At 42.9% G+C, this 22,128-nt stretch overlaps 1 protein-coding gene across 1 annotated transcript in view; it reads right to left on the reverse strand.

Annotated features, from left to right (window-relative positions):
* Positions 1-12,152: 12,152 nt before the first annotated feature.
* The window catches only part of RPIA (ribose 5-phosphate isomerase A), a 30,556-nt gene continuing 20,580 nt past the window's right edge, over positions 12,153-22,128 (reverse strand). Inside the window, exons 6-9 of the mRNA XM_027624077.2 lie at positions 20,985-21,053; positions 20,158-20,299; positions 18,491-18,590; positions 12,153-13,060 (exon numbers count right to left, since the gene is read on the reverse strand). Coding sequence (XP_027479878.1) covers positions 12,963-13,060; positions 18,491-18,590; positions 20,158-20,299; positions 20,985-21,053 — 409 coding nt within the window. The 3' untranslated portion in view covers positions 12,153-12,962. The remainder of the gene's footprint in view (positions 13,061-18,490; positions 18,591-20,157; positions 20,300-20,984; positions 21,054-22,128) is intronic.

Here is a 22,128-nt window from a genome sequence, read left to right on the forward strand (position 1 = left end):
GTGCTTATGAACAAAGATGAGGGGGAAAAAAAACACCAACAAAAATGCTAAGACAACTGTATCAAAGTGCAAGATCTGAATTCTCTTCCTTGGAAATTTTTGTTAGAATATCATTTTTCCCTGAAACAAGACGAAACCAGAGAGGGAAACAAACCATAAGAGACTCTTAATCTCAGGAAACAAACTGAGGGTTGCTGGAGTGGTGGGGGGTGGGAGGGATGGGGTGGCTGGGTGATAGACATTGGGGAGGGTATGTGCTATGGTGAGCACTGTGAATTGTGTAAGACTGATGAATTACAGACCTGTACCCCTGAAACAAATAATACGTTATATGTTAATAATGAAAAAAAATAAAAAAGAAAATTTGAAAAAAGAAAAGAAATAGTACTTCCAACATTTTTTTGTATTAAGGTTATAGAATAAAAAAAAAAAATAGAGTATCATTTTTCCCATATATTCAGGAACAGGAAAAGGTGGGGAACCACTTGCCAACAACTTGCTGCATGGCGGAAGTCAGAATTAAACTGTTGTCTTATTTTCTGATTCAGATTAAACCAATCTCTCCCGAGGACCGGCTCTGTGCCAGGCCCTGGTCAGACCATCCCGCGCCGTGCAGACCCTTCTGCGGCACCCAAAGCAAAGCGCTGTTACTTAACCAGACGAACACAGAAACTAACCACTTCCCAACAGTGTGAACTGATCTCAAAGGTAAAATTTTACCAGTTATAGCAAAGACTCCTCAGAATCTTAAATTATCTTTTATTGCCAAGTGACATGTGAACCACTGAAATACATTTGTTTTGCTGTTCTGGACTAAGGACCACCTGTTTAAAATAAATTCACAAGGGCATGTTTGGGGACAGATACATGCTTTAGTTAATCAAGGTGCTTCTCTCCAATTGCTCACATCCATTTGTCCAGTTCCATTCTTGAAAGTATTTAAAATGGCAAGAATTACAGTAATGAAAACACTAACATGGATCGAAATATTTTCCTGCCTTGATTACTGAAAGTTTTTCCATTTTATTTTTGGAACAGTAATATATGCACTTGGTAAAACCTTTGAATAATAACAAGGAATAATCATGGGAAGTAATTCTCTCTCTACCACTCTGTAACTCCTAGATTAAGAAATTCTTAATAAAGGATTTTAGCTCTAAAGTAGGTTTTTTAATAAAAAATGGACTGAACCCAAAAGCCGGTATGTTAGAAAAGATAGAACAAGCTAGACACGGAGGTACAAGTTGTACAAACTCTCCTTGTAGAGAAAAAGAACTCTTGAGTTACTTCTAAAACCAAAATTTTAAGAATTCATTTAAAATTATCCTTACTATAAAAAATAAATAAAATTATCCTTACTATAAAATTCAGACTATGAAAGTATTGATCATTTTAATTATAGAAAATTATACAGAAAAATAAGCTCTAGAATCCAGTCTTTTACTTGGATAAATATTTTGGATCATTTACTCTCTGCCATTATTTATACTCTGATATACACTCAGAATTAGACATGATCCAATGGGGTTCCCACAGAAAGGAAAACACAAAAAAATATATTTTGCCCCATGAAATGAATTTATAATTACTGAGTACCTGTCACATGGGTACAATTAAACCCAAAATCTATAAGGTTACTCAGAAAATATACATATAAAATAGAAACACAGAAAATAATCATAAATATAAAGCTCTCTACACTCACATCTTATAAAATAGCGATCTATTTTAGAAACAAGAATGCACTGTGGTGACTTTTACTGTATGTGAGTTGTAGCTCGATAAAATATAAGAAGGCATTAAATAAAACCCAAGAAAACCACGCTTAATAGAAAGGAGCTGATCTGAGGCATCAACCCAGAGAACACAACTCTTGGCTCTGCAAAGTACCTTGAGAATTTCCAGGATCAACACTTGCAAACATTATCAGCCTGAGTTGATGCTTATTCAGAGACTCGATTTCTCATGCCTGAAATAATCTACGTCGATGAAAACATGCTCATTTCTCACACTGAAATTTACATCCATCACCTTGTCCTGCCCTTCGTATGGGCGCTTTTCCTAGCACTCTCTTTATTTACACTTACGATCTTTTCCTTTAAGAGGTTTTATCTCATTTCCCCAAAGAGAAAAGCATAAAGGTATAAAGCATTCTGTACTTATTTGGCGGGGGGGGGGGGGGTGGTGTCACATAAATAAAAGCATGCACTCTCAGGGAGGGAGGGAAAGGACAAACTATCCAGAATTACATGGAATTATTCCTCCACCTCACCGGACCTCTCTTGGGTTTTCTAACAATACACCAGATACACACACACACACACACACACACACACTGCACACAACCCAGAACCCATGGTGGTCCTGGAGGGGACTGCAGGACCCAGCTCTTACCGTAGAGTTTCTGCACCAGCAGCAGGTTGAAAGCACTCACTGTGGGGGCCCTAGTGGCAGAGACCAGGGCGGCTGCTCATGGGGCTAACAGGCACCTTCAATATCAGAGCCCCGGGACATTTTGGCAATGTCCACAACAGACTCATTCTCCCCTGGGAAAGCGTCCCCATTCTCTCGAATTATCTCCCGTGACCCTTGAAGGCCTGTGTATAGATGTCCGGCAAAAACTATGGGTCTTAAAAAGATCCTGGGGGAACTTCAGGCAGGCAGGAATTCCAGCCCAGCTCAGCCTGCACCTTCAGGGGAGTGGGGCGGGGGGGGGGGGGGGGGGGGGGGGGCTTTGTGTACCCAGGACAGCAGACAAAGAGAAGAGAGCAGAAGTACCCAACAGTGGTGATACACATCTTAACTGCCAAGAATTGTCCTGAATAATGCAGCTCTCACGACTCCTGGCTCTTTGCTGGTTAAGTGACCCAGACTGATCTCTCAGAGCTGGTCATGTTAGGTTAGAGAGCTTGCTTGTAAAATGTGGAGTCTTGCACTCATCAATTTGAAGTACTCATTTAGGAAAAAGCCAAGATGGTTGCACAGAGCATTTATTTTTATACGACACTTAGGGCTGAGAGCTCTACCCAGTGACCACTGGTTCCTCCGTGCAAGCATAACCAGCACAGTGAGGCTCAAGGTTCAATGGGCACACACGCCAAACACTCCAAAGGGACAAGGAAGGCTCCACGAGTTCCGGTGGTGGTTGGCTTTCTCAGGAGTCCTCCCGATAGCCTATAATGGGAAGAAGGGGCAGCTCTGAGACAGACTGGCAGAGGCAAACCTCTGGGGCCCCTGGCTAGCCAACAGGGCAATGTCCCCCTTAAGGTCCTGCTCTACAAAGGCCGTGGAAATCCCAGTTTGTCAGTCTCAGCCAGGGAGGCCTTATTGTGCCGGGCTGGAGCGCCCCCTGCTGGCCCCCGCCAAGCGCAAACACCCAGCCCTTGGAAGGCCCCTGACAAAAGTCTGGAGTTTAATGAGAGAGACCCAGTGTCTACAATACAATTCTGTTGTTTTATCACATCCATACTTACATACTTTTTATTTTCATAAAAATGTTATTTGGCATCTCCCTCACACACTTGCCATTTTTTTTTATTTTAGTAATATTGTTTGGGTTCTTCAGAATATACAGAACATAGGAAAACAAATCCTATATAATCCCATCAGCAAAAATAACTACTTTTAACAACACTTAATATGCACAATCTGTATCTAGTTGAGACCATGCTGTGTGGCAGAGTCATTGCCTATCTACCCCCCGATCCATTTCCTGCCCTTGGCTCCGTTGCCACCTAGCTTCTGGCTAGGTATGGCTAATGGGAGGCACGGGTGAAAGACCAGAAAGTGAGAAGAAGGGATAAGCCAAGATATTTGTCTGTCTCTCTGCTTTGAGGAAGAACTTTCCTCCACCAACTGCCCAACTTCCAGCAACACCACCTTCTGCAGCCCTGGGAATGAAGTGGTTTCCCGCTGTTGCTCATTTCGGGTTGCTTCCACATAATGATTGGCTTCTCTGCCTTTCCATCACCTGTGAAACATTTCCTATAATAAGTTCCCTTTGTTCAAAATACCTAGAGTGGTTGACTTTCTCGATTAGATCCTGACTGTTATATGTCACATCAATAATTTTGGGTTAATTTATCGCTTGATATTATTCTATAAAAATTCTCCTATATCTTCGGTTCTTTACAAACCGTTCCTAATGGCCGCATAGTATGGATTACATCACACCATAATGTGCTTGCATCATTTGAGTTTCCAATGTCTGCTAAAATGTAACATTGGTATGGAAATCCTTATGCATACATTTATATCTACATTTCTAAGTGTTTGTTTCGACTAGATTCTTGGACAGGATTTAAAAGGAATGATTCATTTAAAGATTCTTGATAAATACTGCCCAAAAAATCCCCAGGAAGAAAAGTTAGACCAGTTTACAATTCAGCCAGAGGTCTAAGAGAGTTTATCTCACTGTGCCCTCCGCAACTCTGAACACATTAATTTATTTGATAATTTGATGGCAAAAAAAAAAGGCATTTTGTTGTTACTGTTTTAATTTAGATGTGTTTTGTTTTTATTGTTAATGAGGGAGAATATTTTTCAGGTGTTTATTGTGTGCATTCCCTCTTGTAAATTATCTATTTTACTACACAGTTCTTAGTCATTCTCTTATTGACTGGGGCATGAGTCAGTGTTCTTAGATGGAAACAATGGGAGTTGGCTCTGACTCAATTAAGCAGAAATGGGGTTTATTGAAAGCATATCACGTGGCTCCAAAATGGATGGGAAGGCTAGAAAATTAGGTTCAAAAAATAGAAGCAAGAGAACCTGGTAAGCTGTAAATACGACTAAGAACTTATCCTATGCAGAGACAGGGGAACCCTCCTACACTGTTGGTGGGAATGCAAGCTGGTGCAGCCACTCTGGAAAACAGTATGGAGGTTCCTCAAGAAGTTGAAAATAGAGCTACCATACGATCCAGCAATTGCACTACTGGGTATTTACCCCAAAGATACAAATGTAGGGATCCAAAGGGGTACGTGCACCCCGATGTTTATAGCAGCAATGTCCACAATAGCCAAACTGTGGAAAGAGCCAAGATGTCCATCGACAGATGAATGGATAAATAAGATGTGGTATATTTATTAAAATGGAATATTAGGCAGCCATCAAAAGGAATGAAATCTCATCAAAAACTAATGATGTAATGTATGGTGATTAACATAACATAATAAAAAAAGGAATGAAATCTTGCCATTTGCAACAACGTGGATGGAACTGGAGGGTATTACACTGAGCGAAATAAGTCAGAGAAAGACATGTATCATATGATCTCACTGATACGAGGAATTCTTAATCTCAGGAAACAAACTGAGGGTTGCTGGAGTGGTGGGGGGTGGAAGGGATGAGGTGGCTGGGTGACAGACATTGGGGAGGGTATGTGCTATGGTGAGTGCTGTGAATTGTGTAAGACTGATGAATCAGACCTGTACCTCTGAAACAATTAATACATTATATGTTAAAAAAAAAAAAAGATAGCAGGAGGGGAAGAATGAAGGGAGGGAATTCAGAGGGGGAGACGAACCATGAGAGATTATGGACTCTGAGAAACAAACTGAGGGTTCTAGAGGGGAGGGGGGTGGGGGGATGGGTTAGCCTGGTGATGGGTATTAAAGAGGGCACGTTCTGCGTGGAGCACTGGGTGTTATACACAAACAATGAATCATGGAACACTACATCAGAAACTAATGATGTAATGCATGGTGATTAACATAACATAATTAAAAAAAAAAAAAAGAACCTATCCTAAAACAGTCTGAATAAATGCCAGTGTGGCTGCTGCTATCCGAGTGTTGTTCTTGGTACTGCCATCACCCACGACCGAATTCTAGGTGCTACCAGCAGAATAAACATTAAACTGTTCTTCTATCTTTGTCATTCCCTGTGACAACTTGCAAACTCTGCATCAGTTCCTTCCCTCTTCAAGAAGTGGAATCTATTTCTCCACCTCTTTGAATCTGGGCTGACATTTCGACTCGCTTTAGGCAATAAAAGTGAGACTAACATTGTGCAATTTCTAAGGGAGCCTTGCAGCTTCCACAAGAATGCCCCTTCCAAGAATCCAGCTGCTATGCTGTGAGGAAGCCCAAGATGGCCCATGGAGAATGAGAGGCCCAGCCATTCCCCAGACATTTCAGCTTCAGTCAAACTGCCCCAGCTGAAGCCACATGCAAGAGAGATGGGTCATCCCCACCAAGCTCTAATCAGCTTATAGGACTGTGTACAAATGAATGGTGGTGGTTGTTTTAAGCAGCTGAGTTTTGTGGTGGTTTGTTATGCAGCAATAGATAACTGAGACGCTGTATTTATGTGCAAACCCTGGGTGGGAACAGCCAACTAGCAAGGCCTAAGTCCATGCCCTAGCTGCCAGGGAGTAGGGAGAATGGACATTTCCACTTCAGTGGGGGGGGGGGGGTAGGGAGAGATGCCCACAGTGAGGAATTCCCCAAATAGAAATAGGGGGTTCAGATGATAGGGAAATAAAAAAAAAAAAAATCTGTTAAACTCAGTATCTGCCTTTTGTATCTGCTTTTTAGATAATGATTGTTCTCTACAGATACTGATAATTGTGTCTCCTTCCCAAGAATTATATTCCTTACTTCCATTTTACATCTTATTATATTTGTAGGATTCTTAAACAATGGATCACTTTAACGGAAACACTTTCAAGTTAACTGGATTTAGGAAGTTTCAAAGTTCCTGCCCTCAGGATAACTAGTGACACTGCCTAATGCCTGGGACAAAATGCCCACAAGAGAGAATGTTTCCTGGCAGTGGAAGCATCTCTCCTAACTTAGACTTGCTGGGCCCTGACACTGGAAAGAAAATGTTCCATCAGCCTTAAAGAAAGTCTTCCAGTAAACTGGGAAGCTCCTCAGAACCATTTCTATAGACTCATAACTGATATCCCAAGCCTTCATATCCAAGATATGAGGACTCTTCCTCACCCATCCCACCTTCCTCCCTGAAGCCAGCAAGGACTCTGATCATGCCACTCAACTACCTAGAAACCCCCACCGTAGGATTAAGGCCCAAGTCCTTAGCTATGGGAAACACGGCCCATCAGTATGCATCCCCTGCCTTCCATCTCTTCTCTTAACACCTCCCTGGAGGCAGCATTCCTGGTGAGCCACACACAGCTCCTCGAAGTTGTATGCACCCACCAGGCCCTTGCTAACACTTGTCTTCGCACATTCTGTTCCTACTTCATAGGATGCTTCCTTCCATCTCGCTCTTCCCCTGGACACTACTCCCAGCCTGCTGAGCTTCTGCTCTTCAAGATTCTGCAACTAGAACAACCACTGAGAAAGTCACTGAAATATATACAGTAAAACAAACAAATGAAAACCAGAGGAATTAAAAAAAGTGTGTTAAAAAACATCTATTTTAAATCAAAAGAAGATAGTAAAGGAGGACCAAAACAACAAAAAGACAGAAGACAATGAAAACCTACGTCCGTACAGAAATGTGTACATGATTCTTCGCAGCAGCATTTGCCATAAAAAGTGTAAACAACCCACATGTCCATCAATTGGAGAATGGATAAATAAAATGTGGTCTAGCCATATGGTGGAACATCATTCAGCAATAAAAGAATGAAGTACCAATCCATGTTACAACATGGATGAACCTTGAAAACATTATGCTAAATAAAAGCAGCAAGATACAAGATCATATAAGATTCCATTTATATGAAATGTCCAGAAGAGTGGGAATCGACAGAGACAGAAGTGAAGTCATGGTTGCCTAGGGTTGGAGGTGGGAGTGGGAGGTTTTGTGGGGGGGTGTGGAATAGGGAGTGCCTGCTACGGAACACAGGGTTTCTCTTTGGGTTGATGAAAATGTTGTGGAATTGATTGTGGTGATGACTGCAAAACTGTGTGAATACACTAAAAACCACTGACTTGCACACTTTAGCTGGGTACTTATAAATGGGACTTCTGTCTCACTAAGGCTGAAAAAAATTTTAACTTAAATAAATTTTTTTAAAGATTCAGCTAAATGACCACCTTCTGTATCAGTCTTTCCTGACTTCCCCAAACAGAACACACAAGAAATCAACGGAGGCTTCAAAAAGCCAGAACAAGGACAACACCAGAGTTGCCTTGAGTTCTAGAACTGTGCTCACCAATACTTAAGTCATTCACCAGTGTGGCCATGGAACCCTTGAAAAGTGACTAGTCCAAAATGAGATGTGCTGAAGTAAAACATATACTGTATTTTGAAGACTTAGTACAAAGTGTCAAATATTGATTACATGTTCAAATAGTAATCTTTTAGATATGTTGGGTTAAGTAAAGGATTTTATTGAAATTAATCTCACCTGTTTTTTGTACCTTTTTAGTGTGGCTACTAGAACGTTTAAAATTCCATACATGGCTCACGCTTCCACTGCGCAGTGCTGTTCCTGACCGTATCTATGCTGCCCCACATGCCGGTTCCTGTGGGTTCGGACCTTGCGAACACCTGTCACAGATTCACAAAGAAACGGGGCGGCACCACTGGTGCAGAGGAACATGGGCCAAGTGCAGTGAAAATCAGATCGGAGTTCTAGAACCTCCAGAACTCATCAGTGACCACAGATTGGTCCAACCCGTCACTAAGAACAGCTTCTGAAATAAAATGAGCACAACTCTCCTATTTGAAACTCAGACTGGGATACACCCGAAACTGGGATCTCCCTCAAAGGTAGTTCTGTCACCAGGGAGACACTGAGCGGTCTTTTTGCCGCTGGGCCCAAGCCGACAGAGATGCACCAGGGCTCTAGTTCCCAGAGATGGAGCTGCGTCCTCTCCCCACCCTGCTGCTGAGAGAGATGCTTCTCAGTGATCTGACTTAGGGAATGGGTTTCAATGCTTAATTTATTTCGTTCATCAGTGTGTATAACGTGTTGTCCGCAGAACACAGACACTGCCTTTCCGGGGAAGACCTCTCCCTCCCTCTCCGGATCCCACCACCCCCCGGTTCCCCACTGCCCACATTCACACACACTTCTACCTTCTCGAAGCACCATTACGGATGTTTACTTGCAGAGTCAACCTGGGCACATTTGAATGCTAGGCTATATTGGAGTGTTTTGCTGTCTTTTGATACAAACTGGTTACTAAAAAAGCAAAGGCACTGAACCTATGACAAAAACACCATCTGATTAGCGGGTTAGTGGAGAGTGAAGGCTGACGCAACCCTAAATAGGGCTGCCTCAGCTGCTAGGTGTGACAGGAAGTGAGCAAACTCGGGCATTTGGGCTGCCTCAGCTGCTAGGTGTGACAGGAAGTGAGCAAACTCGGGCATTTGAAAAGTTATGAGAAGTGGTCGTCATGGCACCAATGAAGTCTCTGAAGGATGGAGCTACATCATGGGTATCTGTGGCCAGACTCCTCCGTCCCAGTGTCCGATACACAGCAAGTGCTCAATACTTGTTGATCAAAGAGAGAAGAGTTGATTATAGAATGCGCAGGCCTCCCGGGTCCTGGGGTGAGCATATCCTGAGAAAGAGAAGCGTAGCCCTGTCCTAGCTACAGTCAGGCCTTGGTGTCGCTATGAGCTGGCCTGACACCCACAGCGAGGATGGGGTGTTCTCCTGTGGAACATCAACAGTTTCACACAACTCCATCGGACATGGCCACTCTGTGACTGTGGTGGGTGAAGACAAAAACCAGATGACTCCATGATTACATCTCAACACAGACAAAACGTGAACAGTGTCCAAATCACAAAAAGGGCCAGACATCCCCATATTCTGGCTGAGTGACTGCAGCTTCTTTACCAATCCCAGATTTAGCCTCACTCCATTCTTACCTTCTTGGTAAAAATTTAAAACACCCGATCACCGAATTCTCCCACCTCCAACCCAAACCAATCCAGAGCAGAGCCAGGCTTCCCTGAGCCTTCCTCCAAAGCACCAGATACAAGCCCAAATCCCCTAGGCCCTAACACCCTCTGACTGAGACACCCTGCAGCCCCACATGGCATGTGACTTCCCTCATTCAATGGGTCAATAAAACCAACTCTGTTCAGCTATGCATTCCTGAAGAGTCTTTTTGGCTAAGGGGAACTCACAGTCCTTAGCCATAAACACCCCTTCCCAGGCGAGCCATGCCTCAGGTTGCCACTATGCCTACCTACGTCCCCAGGCCTGGGAAGGAGAAAAGGAAACAAGCCGAGGGGAGAAGTCAGTGGTGGCAGAAGAGGAGGACTTCAAGTGCACTTTCCCATGACTCACCCTAGGTTGGTGCCATGTTCTACTCTTTTCTGCCATTAAAGGAAGCTCATCCAAAACCAGAAATTAATCTTATAGGATTACCTATGAGCCTACACACACACACCATTTCATTAACTTCAGTAATTTAACAAATTACTCATAGCTCAAATTGCAAATGACCAACACAAGAATTAAGGAATGCGAACTATCCAGAATCCTACAACCCCCTTGAACTAAGAGTAAGGCCCGGAGCCAGTTAAATCTGGCCTGCTTCCCAGTGTTATGACCTGAACAAGTGACTTAAACTGAACTTGTTTCTCACTGTGCAAATTAAGAGAACACCATGAAGTGGCTGTAAGACATGAGGGCAGAGGCCCAGAATCGCACTGGCACAAGGTGAGCGATAGACAAGTAGGAGGCTGTTGCCGGTTACCTGATGACCACTTTTCCCACCGGCTGGCCCACCCCTTCCCCACTAGGCCGACAGACAATGCCTTCGTATCACTGCTCCATCACAGCATTCCTCCATCAAACTGCCTGTCTCCTCCACCAGGGTGGAAGCACCTAGAGCACACAGGGGTGTTACTTGTCTCTGTCCCCTCCCTCCCACTAGTGCCCACTCGAAACTAGCATGTGATGGGAACTCAGAAAAAGGCTGATAAATGAATCAAAACTTTATGAGCTCTTCTAGCTGAAACCAAAACTGACTCAATCTTACTCAAATGCGATTGTGCCCCTTTGATGCCTCCCAGCATGGCTGTTTAACTGGGTTGTAACCCTTCCCAAATGCCAGACCTGCAGCCCATCCTGTGCCCCTCTGATCCATCATGGGCCTGCAAATTTTTTCCAACCAATTTATCACCTGCAAGATCACACTTGATAACAATTTTATTGAAGAACCTTTGGTCAAAATTTACCTCTAGAACAAACTCCTATGTGTGTGCCTCAAGCACGGCAGGGGTTTGTGTTTTGAGAGAAGAAAAACCTCACATCAGTGCTCATAGGGACTGCATTCTGGCCACAGGTGCGAACGCCCTGAAAGCCACTGAGGATGTCCATGTGACATGGAGCATGCAGGTGCTTCTCAGAAACCCAGCTTAGCTTTGCTATCTTTATCTCTGATTAACCCCTGCCACAAGAGCTTGAAAGGATTTCTAAAATGAGTTCTATCAAGTTTTCTCGGCTAAGATCTAGTGCCCATCTTGTGCAAAACTTATCATCTAGACCAGAAGAAGGTTTGAAAATGAAAGCGCTCCTAACAATAGGTTTCCTAACAAAGTGTGAGGCAACATTTTTAAAGAGCACTTGGGAGTGAAGATAAAGAGAAGGAACGTGGCAAGGGAAAGAGAGCCTCCTTAAAGAGGTTCTGTTAACTTTCATCCGGCCACCTAATGGATTAGCAGGGGCTGAGATGCCCGCAGGCTTGGTAGTTACAGTCCCAGGCTCCAACCCGAGGGCACGCTGAGGGAGATGAAGGCCCTCAGCATGAACACCTCATGGCCTGGGCTCCTCAGGCACACCCAAATCTACCACCGAGCTGATGGCGGCCTTCCCCCTCCCCGTCTGGACGGCGCACTGCCCACTGGGCACACGATCTGAAGATCAGTGAGGAGAATAAGGAGGGAATACGAGGAACCTGCTTAATGCTCGCCAGCTTCTGGGACTAAGGGTTGCGGACTAATACGACACTTGGGGATACCTGGTGACTTTTGTTCAGCTGAGTTATCTTCCATTAACAAAGAAAATAAGGTCTTGTTTGACAAAAGTCTATGGAATAAAACTGACGTCTAGCCCACCCCAAAATAAAGGAAATATTTACCTAGTTTTCGGCTCAAGATTTCTTGAGTAAATTCCACCCCTTATCAAAGATCCAGTGTAAGCTGGTGTGCAAAATTGATCCCTATTTTACTGCAAAACTACTGCAAACAGTAAAGACAAAGAGTCAAAATGGCACCATACTGTTTTATTTCAACCCTCAAACAATGTAAGGAAATGACAACTTCTGACGATGAACCATGCGAGTAATAATAAAGGAACAGGAAAAATATTAACAACAAAAAGACAACAAAAAGACAATTACTCAAAAACGTTTCACATTCCACAGCAGTGCTTTGGCAGTACTGGCAAGTATTTCTGGCCAATGGCTTCCCACAACAGGGGGCTTAGCAAAAGAACACCATGTTCTCTGTGACAGTTTACACTGAGTCACTATACACCACACTGCTCCACTCGACAGACTTTTGTAAACCTCATCTTAAAATATGTATCTAAGGATTGTGCGTGATCACAACAAAACAGTGTGGTAGAAAAGTAAACTCTAATGTTTCCAGTAAGGCATCAGGGAATCACTGCTGGCCGGGCCCTTCATTTTACCAGTTTAAAGAAAAAGTTTTGATTTACATTTCTCAGCAAACCCAATATTCAGAAGCTTAACCAGCAGACTCAAGTTAAAAGTTTAAAAGACAGTCCCTTTCTTTTTTTTTCTTTTTTGGTAAATGTTTCATATAAAACATGAAATCAAGTTCTACTTTAATAAAAAAACAGTATTTTTAATAGTAAAAATATATATGTTTATATTTCTCTTTTTAAAAAGACATTAAATAACAATACTTCAGAAGGCTGGAGTTAATCCCCCCAACCCCCACCCTGCCAGCTATCCGCCTGGCACAGCTGCGTTAAGGCAAAGGCTCCTGGAGAGGCATGTCTGCCTCAGCTGAGGGCTGGGGGCTCAAGGTGAACACATTCCGCTCCTGCAGGATCAATAGAAAGGCTTCTCCCTCATGTTCACAGAGCCGTCCTGCATCCCAAAGTAGACTCTCTCAGCCATGTTAATGAAAAGGCCTGTGTCCACCACGCCTGCAGGATGAAGGATGGAAAAAAGCATTAAGTTTCAGCTTCCCAAGGCAAAAAGAGAGTCAAGGATCATACACAACCATTATGAGCAGCACTGGACAAATGACAGGTCTGAAGTCTTTCCTCTCTCAGAACAATGAAGAGATTCACATTATTTTTATTTCTTCTTACAATCCCTTTCTCTGCTGCCATCTTGGCTTTCTACTATATCCAAATGTGCTAACTTTTTTCCTGCCTCAGGGCCTTTGCTCATGCTATTCTGCTTGCTGGACTAGTCATCTCTGAGCACTTCAAGGAGATGATTCTTCACTGTCCTTCAGATACAGATGACAAGTCATCTCTTCAGAGAGGTCCTCCATAACTACTCTAAGTAAACCCACCCCCAGTTATTTTCCTTTTCTCTTTAAATTGAAGTATAGTTGATATATAATGCTAGATTAAGTTTCAGGTACAGAGTATAGTGAATCAACAATTCTGTACATTACACGATGTTCACCATAGTAAGTGTAGCTTCCATCTGTCACCATATAAAGTCATTACAATATTATTGACCCTATTTCCTATCCTGTACTTTTCATCTGTGATTTACTTGTTTTATTAACTGTAAGTTTATACTTCTTAAACCCCTTCACCTATTTTGCCTATCCCCCCCGTCCCTCCCTTCTGGCAACCAATGGTCTGTTTCTGGGTTTTTTTGTTTGTTCATTTGTCTTATTTTATAGATCCCACATATAAGTGAAATTACATGGTATTTGTCTTTCTATGAGTTACTTCACTTAGCATAATACCCTCTAGGTCCAACCACATTGTTGAAAATGGCTCGATCTCATTCTTTTTTATGGCTGTGTAATATTCCATTGCACATATATACCAAATCTTTATCCATTCATCTGTCAACAGACACTTCTGTTGCTCCCCATCTTGGCTATTGTAAATAATGCTCCAATAAACATGGTGCATATATCTTTTCAAATTGCTGTTTTCATTTCCTTTGGGTAAATACCCAGCAGCGGAAATTACTGGATCATATAATACTTTTTAATCTTCTGAGGAACCTCCGTATTGTTTTCCACAGTAGTTACACCAATTTACATTCCCACCAGCAGAGCATGACGGTTCCCTTTTCTCCACACTCTCACCAACATTTGTTTTTTGGATTTTTTTTTTTAACATTTGTTATTTATCTTTTTGATTCTAGCCATTCTGACAGGTGTAAGGTGATATCTCTTTGTGGTTTTAATTTGCATTTCCCTGATCATTAATGATGCTGAGCATCTTTTCATGTGATTGTTAGTCATCCTATGTCTTCTTTGGAAAAAATGTCTATTGAGGTCCTCTGCCCAGTTTTTAAATTACTAGTTTTTTGTGTTGAGTTGTAAGAGTTCTTTATATATTTTGGATTTTAACTCCTTATTGGATATAGCATTTGCAAATACGTTCTCCCATTCGGTAGGCTGCCTTTTCATTTTGTTGATGATTTCCTTCACTGTACAAAAGCTTTTCAGTTTGGTGTAGTCCCAGTAGTTTATTTTTGCTTTTCTTTCCCTTGCCTGGGGAGAAAGATCCAGAAAAAAATGTTGCTAAAGCCAATGTCCAAGAAATTACTGCTTCTCTTAGGAGTTTCATGGCTTCAGGTCTCACATTTAACCCATTTTGAGTTTATTTTTGAGTGTGGTCTACGAAAGTGGTCCAGTTTCATTCTTTTGCATGTAGCTGTCCAGTTGTTCCAACACCATTTGTAGAAAAGACTGTCCTTTCCCCATTGTATATTCTTGCCTTTTTTGTTGTAGGTTAATTGACCATAGATGCCTGGGTTTATTTCTACTTTCTATTCTGTTCCACTGATTAATGTGCCTATTTTTGTGACAGTTCCATCCTGTTTTGATTATTACAGCTTTGTTATATATCTTGAATTCTGGGACTGTGACACCGCCAGCTGTGTTCTTCTTTCTCAAGAAGAAGAAACTTGCTTTGGTTATTTGCACACCTACTTATGCTCAATCACACTATCAGCCTTAGAAGTTTTCTAAGAGTGTAAGAGGATATTTGCAATGCATATATCCAACAAAAGACTCGCATCAAAATTTATAAATAATTCTCCAAATCAAGAAGACAACCTAGTAGAAAAATGGGCCAAAGATTTAAAGAGGTACTTTACAAAAGAGGCTATGTAAAATGGCCAATAAACTTAGAAATGGTGCTCAAACTAATTAGTGAAGAGAATGCAAATGAAAATGACAAGATAACCACTACACACTCACCAGAATGAATATATAATGAAATTTTACTAGAATGCAAAGACACTCCCACTCACAGACAGCAGGAGTACACTAGCAAAACCACTTAGGAATACATTTGTTAGTACATCTTCTAAAGCTGAACATATTCATACCTAACAATCCAGCAATTCTACTCCTAGGTATATATGCAACTGGTAGGTACACATGGTCATCAAAAGACATGTATACAAGAATGTTCATAGCAACACTTTTCCTAACAGCTAAAAACTGGTTAACACCCAAATGCCCATCAAGAGTAGAATAGCTATACAAACTTTTTTTTCACACACAAATATGATAGAATACTATTCACCAATGCAAATTAATACAACTCTAAGCAACGTTTACTGAAAATATTTACATATATACACAATACTACAATGAGATAATACTGTTCAACTATCAGGAAAACAAATCTGATGGACCAGTGTGTAGGGAAAATTGTTAGTAGAGGGGTAAATTGGTGCAATAATGGGGGGCAATTTAGCACCATCTAACAGGGGAAAAGGCAGAGGGAAAGAAGGAAGAGACTTTTTGCCGTTTACTCTTGTAATACTGAACAATGTCAATTAAAAAGAATTTTAAGGGGCACCTGGGTGGCTCAGTTGGTTAAGTGTCTGCCTTTGGCTCAAGTCATGATCCCAGGGTCCTGGGATCAAGTCCCACATCAGGCTCCCTGCTCTGTGGTAGTCTGCTTCTCCCTCTACCCTTCCCCCCTGCTCATGATCTCTCCCTCTCTAATAAATAATAAAAATCTTAAAGAAAAAAAAAAGGATTTTAAAATTGAAACTTCTCATGATGGCTCCCAATACATAACAAATAAAATCTATCAGTGAGGAAAAGCCATGAAGCAGAGAAAGGAGCTGCTGAAACATAGGTCCCTGGCACGTCACTGCACCAACTGAAGCTTCCCAAAGGAAGCACAGTGGCCATGCAAGACCCATCCATTCCAACAATTCTGTAATATAAGGTGACAGCTCCCCCTGATCCAAAAGAAGTCAAACCAGGTTCAGAAAAGGCTTGAGAGAGAGAGCAGAGATGAATGGCAGAAGCCGAAGGTCTGATCTCAGAGCACTGCCCCCTTCAGGTTACTGACTACCCCCAGTAGTGAAAGGGCAGAGGTGGCTCACTGTGAGCATGGGGCTCAGAATCCACGAGCTTTGGCCCTTCTATAATCTCTGTGCTCTGGGTGGACCCCAATGGAACATCCAAGGGAGGGAGTGACCAGCCAGGCACCAGTCCAGCTGAACTCTTAAGTGTCCTCACACACACAAATGTACATGGGGCAAGGGCAGGGTGACAGGGATGACAGGGAAACTTGCCCTGCTTCCCTTCCCTGGATTTTGGTCCTGCAGTATCATAACAGACCAATCCCCCAATCAGGGAAAGAGAAGAGCAAACAGGAGAGGCAATGAACCACACCAATGCTTTGATAGCATGATTTAACATCCAGCCTCTCTTTTTTCATTTTCTTCAGTTTAAGTTCCCACTAAGATTCTGAACTTCTCTAGGCTGTAGCTTCTACTTACTGGGGCAGAGGGCAAATAAAGCAGAAACTTCCTCATGAAGGACAACTCAGTGTCTCAGTAAGCCAAGAAAGGTCTGAGCAGGAGCAACAGAGCTACCTAGCGGGCACTGCAAGAAATTCACCTACAGAGGAACAGCGCCCACACTGGTGAGCTGCTTCCTATACAGTCCCCTGGGTTTATCTACATTATCATCAGGGGCAAGTGCTCCCCTTTTACTAATAGTGGCCTCTCCATCTTCTCTTCCACTTGCCCTCTTGGCTCATTACTTCTTCTATTAAATTACTCACTTCACTAAGTGAGAGAGAAAGCATAATTCAACTCCTCTTTTTTGCTTAATAAATCTGCTACAAGATTGTCAGTAGAAGACTAAAACAGCAGACTAAAGTAAGGTTGGAAGAACTAGCTCCTTATTACATGGCATATATTCACACCATTTTCATTCCCAAATAGCATGGATTACTTAGAATCTAGCACATTTAATTAATGGTGACAAAACTATCCTTTCTTCCTAGGGATTTATTCATTCAACAAACAATACTATCCTTTCTTCCTAGGAATTTATTCATTCAACAAACACTCCTTTATGCTCTCAATACCGTAAGACTGATGTCTCTCACATCTGCTTCCTCCATCTGATCCTCTCATATAGGCCTTCAATACCTCCTCTGGCCTAAACGTGTAACTCACCTCTACACTGCCCACCCAGCCTTACCCAGGGCCCCAGATCCCTGTTACAAGCATTTAGAGGTTCTCCCACCCCAACTGTTCATGTCATACCACCGCTCCTCAACCTGGCACTCAAAGAAGGACTAAAGGTTCAGGGTCTAGAGGCAGACAATCCAGGGCTCCCTTCTTGGCAATGCAGCCCTTGGCATGCCCACGTCCTGCTCTGTAACTATCTCATCCAATTGGAGAATCAAATGAGACATTTTTAAACACTTAGTGCAGTGTCTAGATTACACTATGCTAAGGCATAGGTCAAAAGCCACCTCTCTTCCAAGAACTTTCCCACACTCTCCAAAGGAAGCAACCTACACGCACTGTAGACTCTTGGTACTTCTCTAGCAAATTTAGCACATTCCATCTTATTTGTAGGCATGGCTTCTACACAGCCACACACAGCTTTCCCTGGGTATACGCGAACTCTCCTTGAGGCAGATTCCATGCTCTAGGATGGGAGCATTCCCTGTTAACATGCAGAGCAGCACCTGTGGTATGTATCTAATGAGTACAGGTGAACAGGGTCATTTTTCCTCACTACACAAGAAGAGAGCCCACAAAAATGAAAGAGGCTACAGTCAAGCTTCTAGAAGGTAAGGCTCTATGCAGAGAAGGTGAGCTTATTTCAAGGCAAACCCCCTCTGATACTCCATCAACTCCATGCCTATCCCAACTGAAATGAGTCATGAAATGCACAACCAACAAGCCACTAGGTAAGCAGTAACTATTCCTGGGGGGTGAAAGCAAAGGCACGATGTCAGAAACTCCAAGCATGGTACAAAGGAAATTTTTCTTTCCAACCAAGTCTTACAAAACCCATGCCCATCATGCCGCCCATGGCCAGAGGCAGGGGACAGTTAGGAAGTGCCTGGGTGTCTATGCTCAATGAACCCCACTCACATTACCTGGGATCATTTTGATAGCTGTGTTCACTTCACTCCATTTGTGCACCCGATCAAACTTCCAGTCCAGGATAAAATTCCCATTATCCGTCACCACGGGACCCTAGAAGGTATAATTTTCCACACTTACCGAGGATGTAGATATAGGTAGGCAGAGACAGGCAGGAAAGTGAAGGGGATGCCCAAAGACAAGTATCTTAATTAACCCGCTCCAGCCAGTACTCCCGCCTCATGCTCAGGCAGTGCTATGAAGAAGTAATGAGCAGGGGCTTTGACGTCAGAATTTGAGTCTTGAAGCCACATAGATACAGAGGAGGCTCAGAGGAGCCATTAACCTCTGTGAGCCTCAAATTCCTCCACTCCAAAAAGGGGATAATGATACATACTTGAGATGGCAGCTTATGCATAAACCACATGGGTAAGCATTTACCACAGTGAGGACTCACAGGAAGAGCTCAACAATTCTTAGCTATGGTTAGAATGAAAAACTACAGCAACAGAAGCAGACGATCCACACGGTGCAACGCTCTCACCACTTCACCTTAGGTGCCCAGTAATGCAAAATAAGGCAGTGCTATCGCCCCTATCACTTCCCCGAGCAGGCACTCCCACCAAAACAGGAAGCAGAGCTGCGTTCTGGGGTCAAAAAAAAAAAGCAGGGGGTAGTTTTAGACAATTAATCCAAAGTTCCTAGAGCACCAGAAGGCATTTGGGAACACAAATGCCGACAGAACACCACAGTGACAGGCAAGAAAACTAGGCCACTCCTGCAGGCTGGAGACGAGGGGGTGGGAGGTCAGTGAAGAGCCCCAGGAATGCTGGGGCTCTTGTCTGGAGTCGCCCTGGCCATGAGAGAGAACCTCCCTCTCCAACAGTCTCCTCTGGGCTCTTCAGCTACAGAGGGAACCAGACTCGAGAGCTCTGTACAACCACTAGGATTAGGACTGAGTTTTTAAAACATCAGAAAAACACCAGGAAAAAAAGAAACCCAATAAAAATATGCATCAGGGTAGAGTTAACAGATCATTTGTTTTCTCTTCTGTATCTTCCAAACTTGTTATACGGTTATATCTGTAATTACAGTTATTTTTTAGGTTATTACTTTTGCTAGTTTGTTTATTTAAGTGGAAGAGGGAAAAAAAAGTGCAGTCCACTTTAGAAGCTGAAGAGAAACATTTCCACTAAGTTTCTGGAGCGTATTCCTAAGGAGGGGTTCACATCCCCCAGGAAATCCTCCTTCTTGTCACATTTAATAACAGAATGAAATAAGAGGAGAAAAGGAAAATTATACCATGGAACCTGGAAAACTTCCTGCCCCAGAGTGCTTCCCAAAGCCCATTTTCAGCCACTGTGAAGCCCGGCGGTCCAGACTGCAGGTACAAAGATCCGATCGCCTGAGAAGCGTCAGACTCCAACGGACCGAAAGAAAGCATCAATCCCCCACTTGTACAGAGAATATGTGCTGCATTAAGTGTAGTAGTATCTACATGAGTTTGAATATAGAAACTAATAAAGCTGGTACTCTAAAAATGAACCAATAATCTGATTAAAAATAAATAAATAAAAGCTGACTACCCAAGCTATGCAAAAGAGGACCCCTACTGAAGCAAAAAGGAAGACACCACACGGAGAACCTGGAATGCCCTTGGGAAACCTCCCTAGCCACTTACTGCCTTGTTGACGGCCATTCGAAGTTCAATCACGCCCCCAAACTTCTGAGTCACAGCTCGGCTCACTGGGACATAGGCCATTGGGATGACCTCAATGGGGATTCCCTTGTGCCACTGATCCCCGAGGTTCTTTGAATCTTTCCTGGGAAGAAAAGTAAAAAAATACAATAAATCTAAATAAGCTCAATGGTATAGACAAACACCAAATTCAGACATAGTGAGTGGGCAAGGGCGGAGAGCAGGGACAAACACACAGGGCTTCAAATGTTTTGGCTATGTTCTACTATTTAAGAAATGAGGTATTTGAAGTAAATTAAGACAAAAATGTTAAAACTGGGTATGACTGGCTTGTGGCTATACAGGTATTCATTATTTATGTTCTTTCTACTGCTATAATATCTCATACATTTTTTTTTTGTTTTTTTTTTAATTCACATGCTTAGCACAAGCACCTTCTACCAGACTCCTTGAAGGAGAATCTGAGAGCCTGGTCAAAGACTACGCACAACAAAGGTCATGTGTAAGCCCAGAGGAAGCAGGGCATGCTGAGTCACTGCCCGTGGGCAGGGCCTGTCCTTCCTCTGAGGCTCCCTGCAAGGACCAAATGAATGATATATGAGGACATGCTCTTGTCACCAGAGTGACAAGCTGTTTCCTCCTCCTTCCAATGGACACCTAACATAACAAAATCCTCCAAGACACTGCCCTCAGTTGCCATCAGTCTCAGAAAGTCAGACAGCCCCTCCCTTTCTCTATTTCTTCCTCTATAAAATGGGGATGAGGTTGGGGTCTGATCTACCTCCCCAGTGGACAGCTCAACATTGTACCTGAAGTCGGCGATCACGATGAAGCGACTGGCATAGCCAGCCACAATTTTCTCCTGGGTCAGGCAGCCTCTGGGGATAGGAAGAGGCAAATGAACACAGGGTAGGAAACAAACTCAATTTGAAAACTAAGGTCAGAGACAGTAAACCCAAACTCGCTTAATGAGAAATTTAATTTTAATTCTTAAAGGGAGATCCCCAACTCCACCATGCTATGCAACAGACTGAATTGTGTCTCTCCCAAACTTCATATATCGAGGCCCTAACTCCCAATGTGCACTTGGAAGATGAGACCTCCAAGGAAATAATTATGGTTAAATGTAAGGGGATCCCTGGTCTGACAGGATTACTGGGTTAGAAGAAAAGACACCAGAGAGCTCACGTGCTCTCCCTCCACCCTGAGGGCACAGTGACAAGGCAGCCAACTGAAGCCAAGAGTCTCCAGAACTCTTGAGAAACTGTTGTTGCTGAAGCCACCCAGTCTACAGCATTTTGTTAAGGCAGCCTGAGCTAAGACGTGTTGCTTCTAGTAAATGGACTGCGAAAACATGAGCCTGAGTCGGGGAGAAATGGTTCCCAGTCAGGCCAGGCACACTCCTATCTAAGATGCATCTATGCTCAGGGAAAGGTCATCTGAGCACGGCATGAATGGAAGGGTCTATAACGTGAGAAGGACAACCTGTCTGTCCACTATTTGACAGCTGGAGAGCACGGTGAGATGCTAAACATATTTTGTGTCACTGCAGTCTGCTTGGTTATGAGAACCAGCAGAACAGGACTTCACCTTCTTCAACTCACCATTCCTTACCCACTAAATCAACATTTAAGAAACATTCACCAATAAATGTTTTCCAAATGAATGAACAAATATAACTAACGACTCACAGAGGGAAAGAGCAGCTTTAAGGCAAAGATCACAAACTAATGACCACAGATCTAATAAACTAGCCCCAACAATATACTTGGTTTAATTCACAATTCCTCTGAATCAGCAGAGGAAGCAGATACAGAGAACCCATTAAGATGAATAATAATCACCGAAGAGGTGAGGCCCAGGTTCCTACTCAGCAGACTGCTGCTACTCATGACTAGAAATGCCAAGCTGCCTCTACAACCATACAACTTCCTAGTAGAAAGACAAGCTCAC

Source organism: Zalophus californianus, chromosome 8 (assembly GCF_009762305.2).
Source record: "Zalophus californianus isolate mZalCal1 chromosome 8, mZalCal1.pri.v2, whole genome shotgun sequence".
NCBI lineage: Eukaryota > Metazoa > Chordata > Mammalia > Carnivora > Otariidae > Zalophus > Zalophus californianus.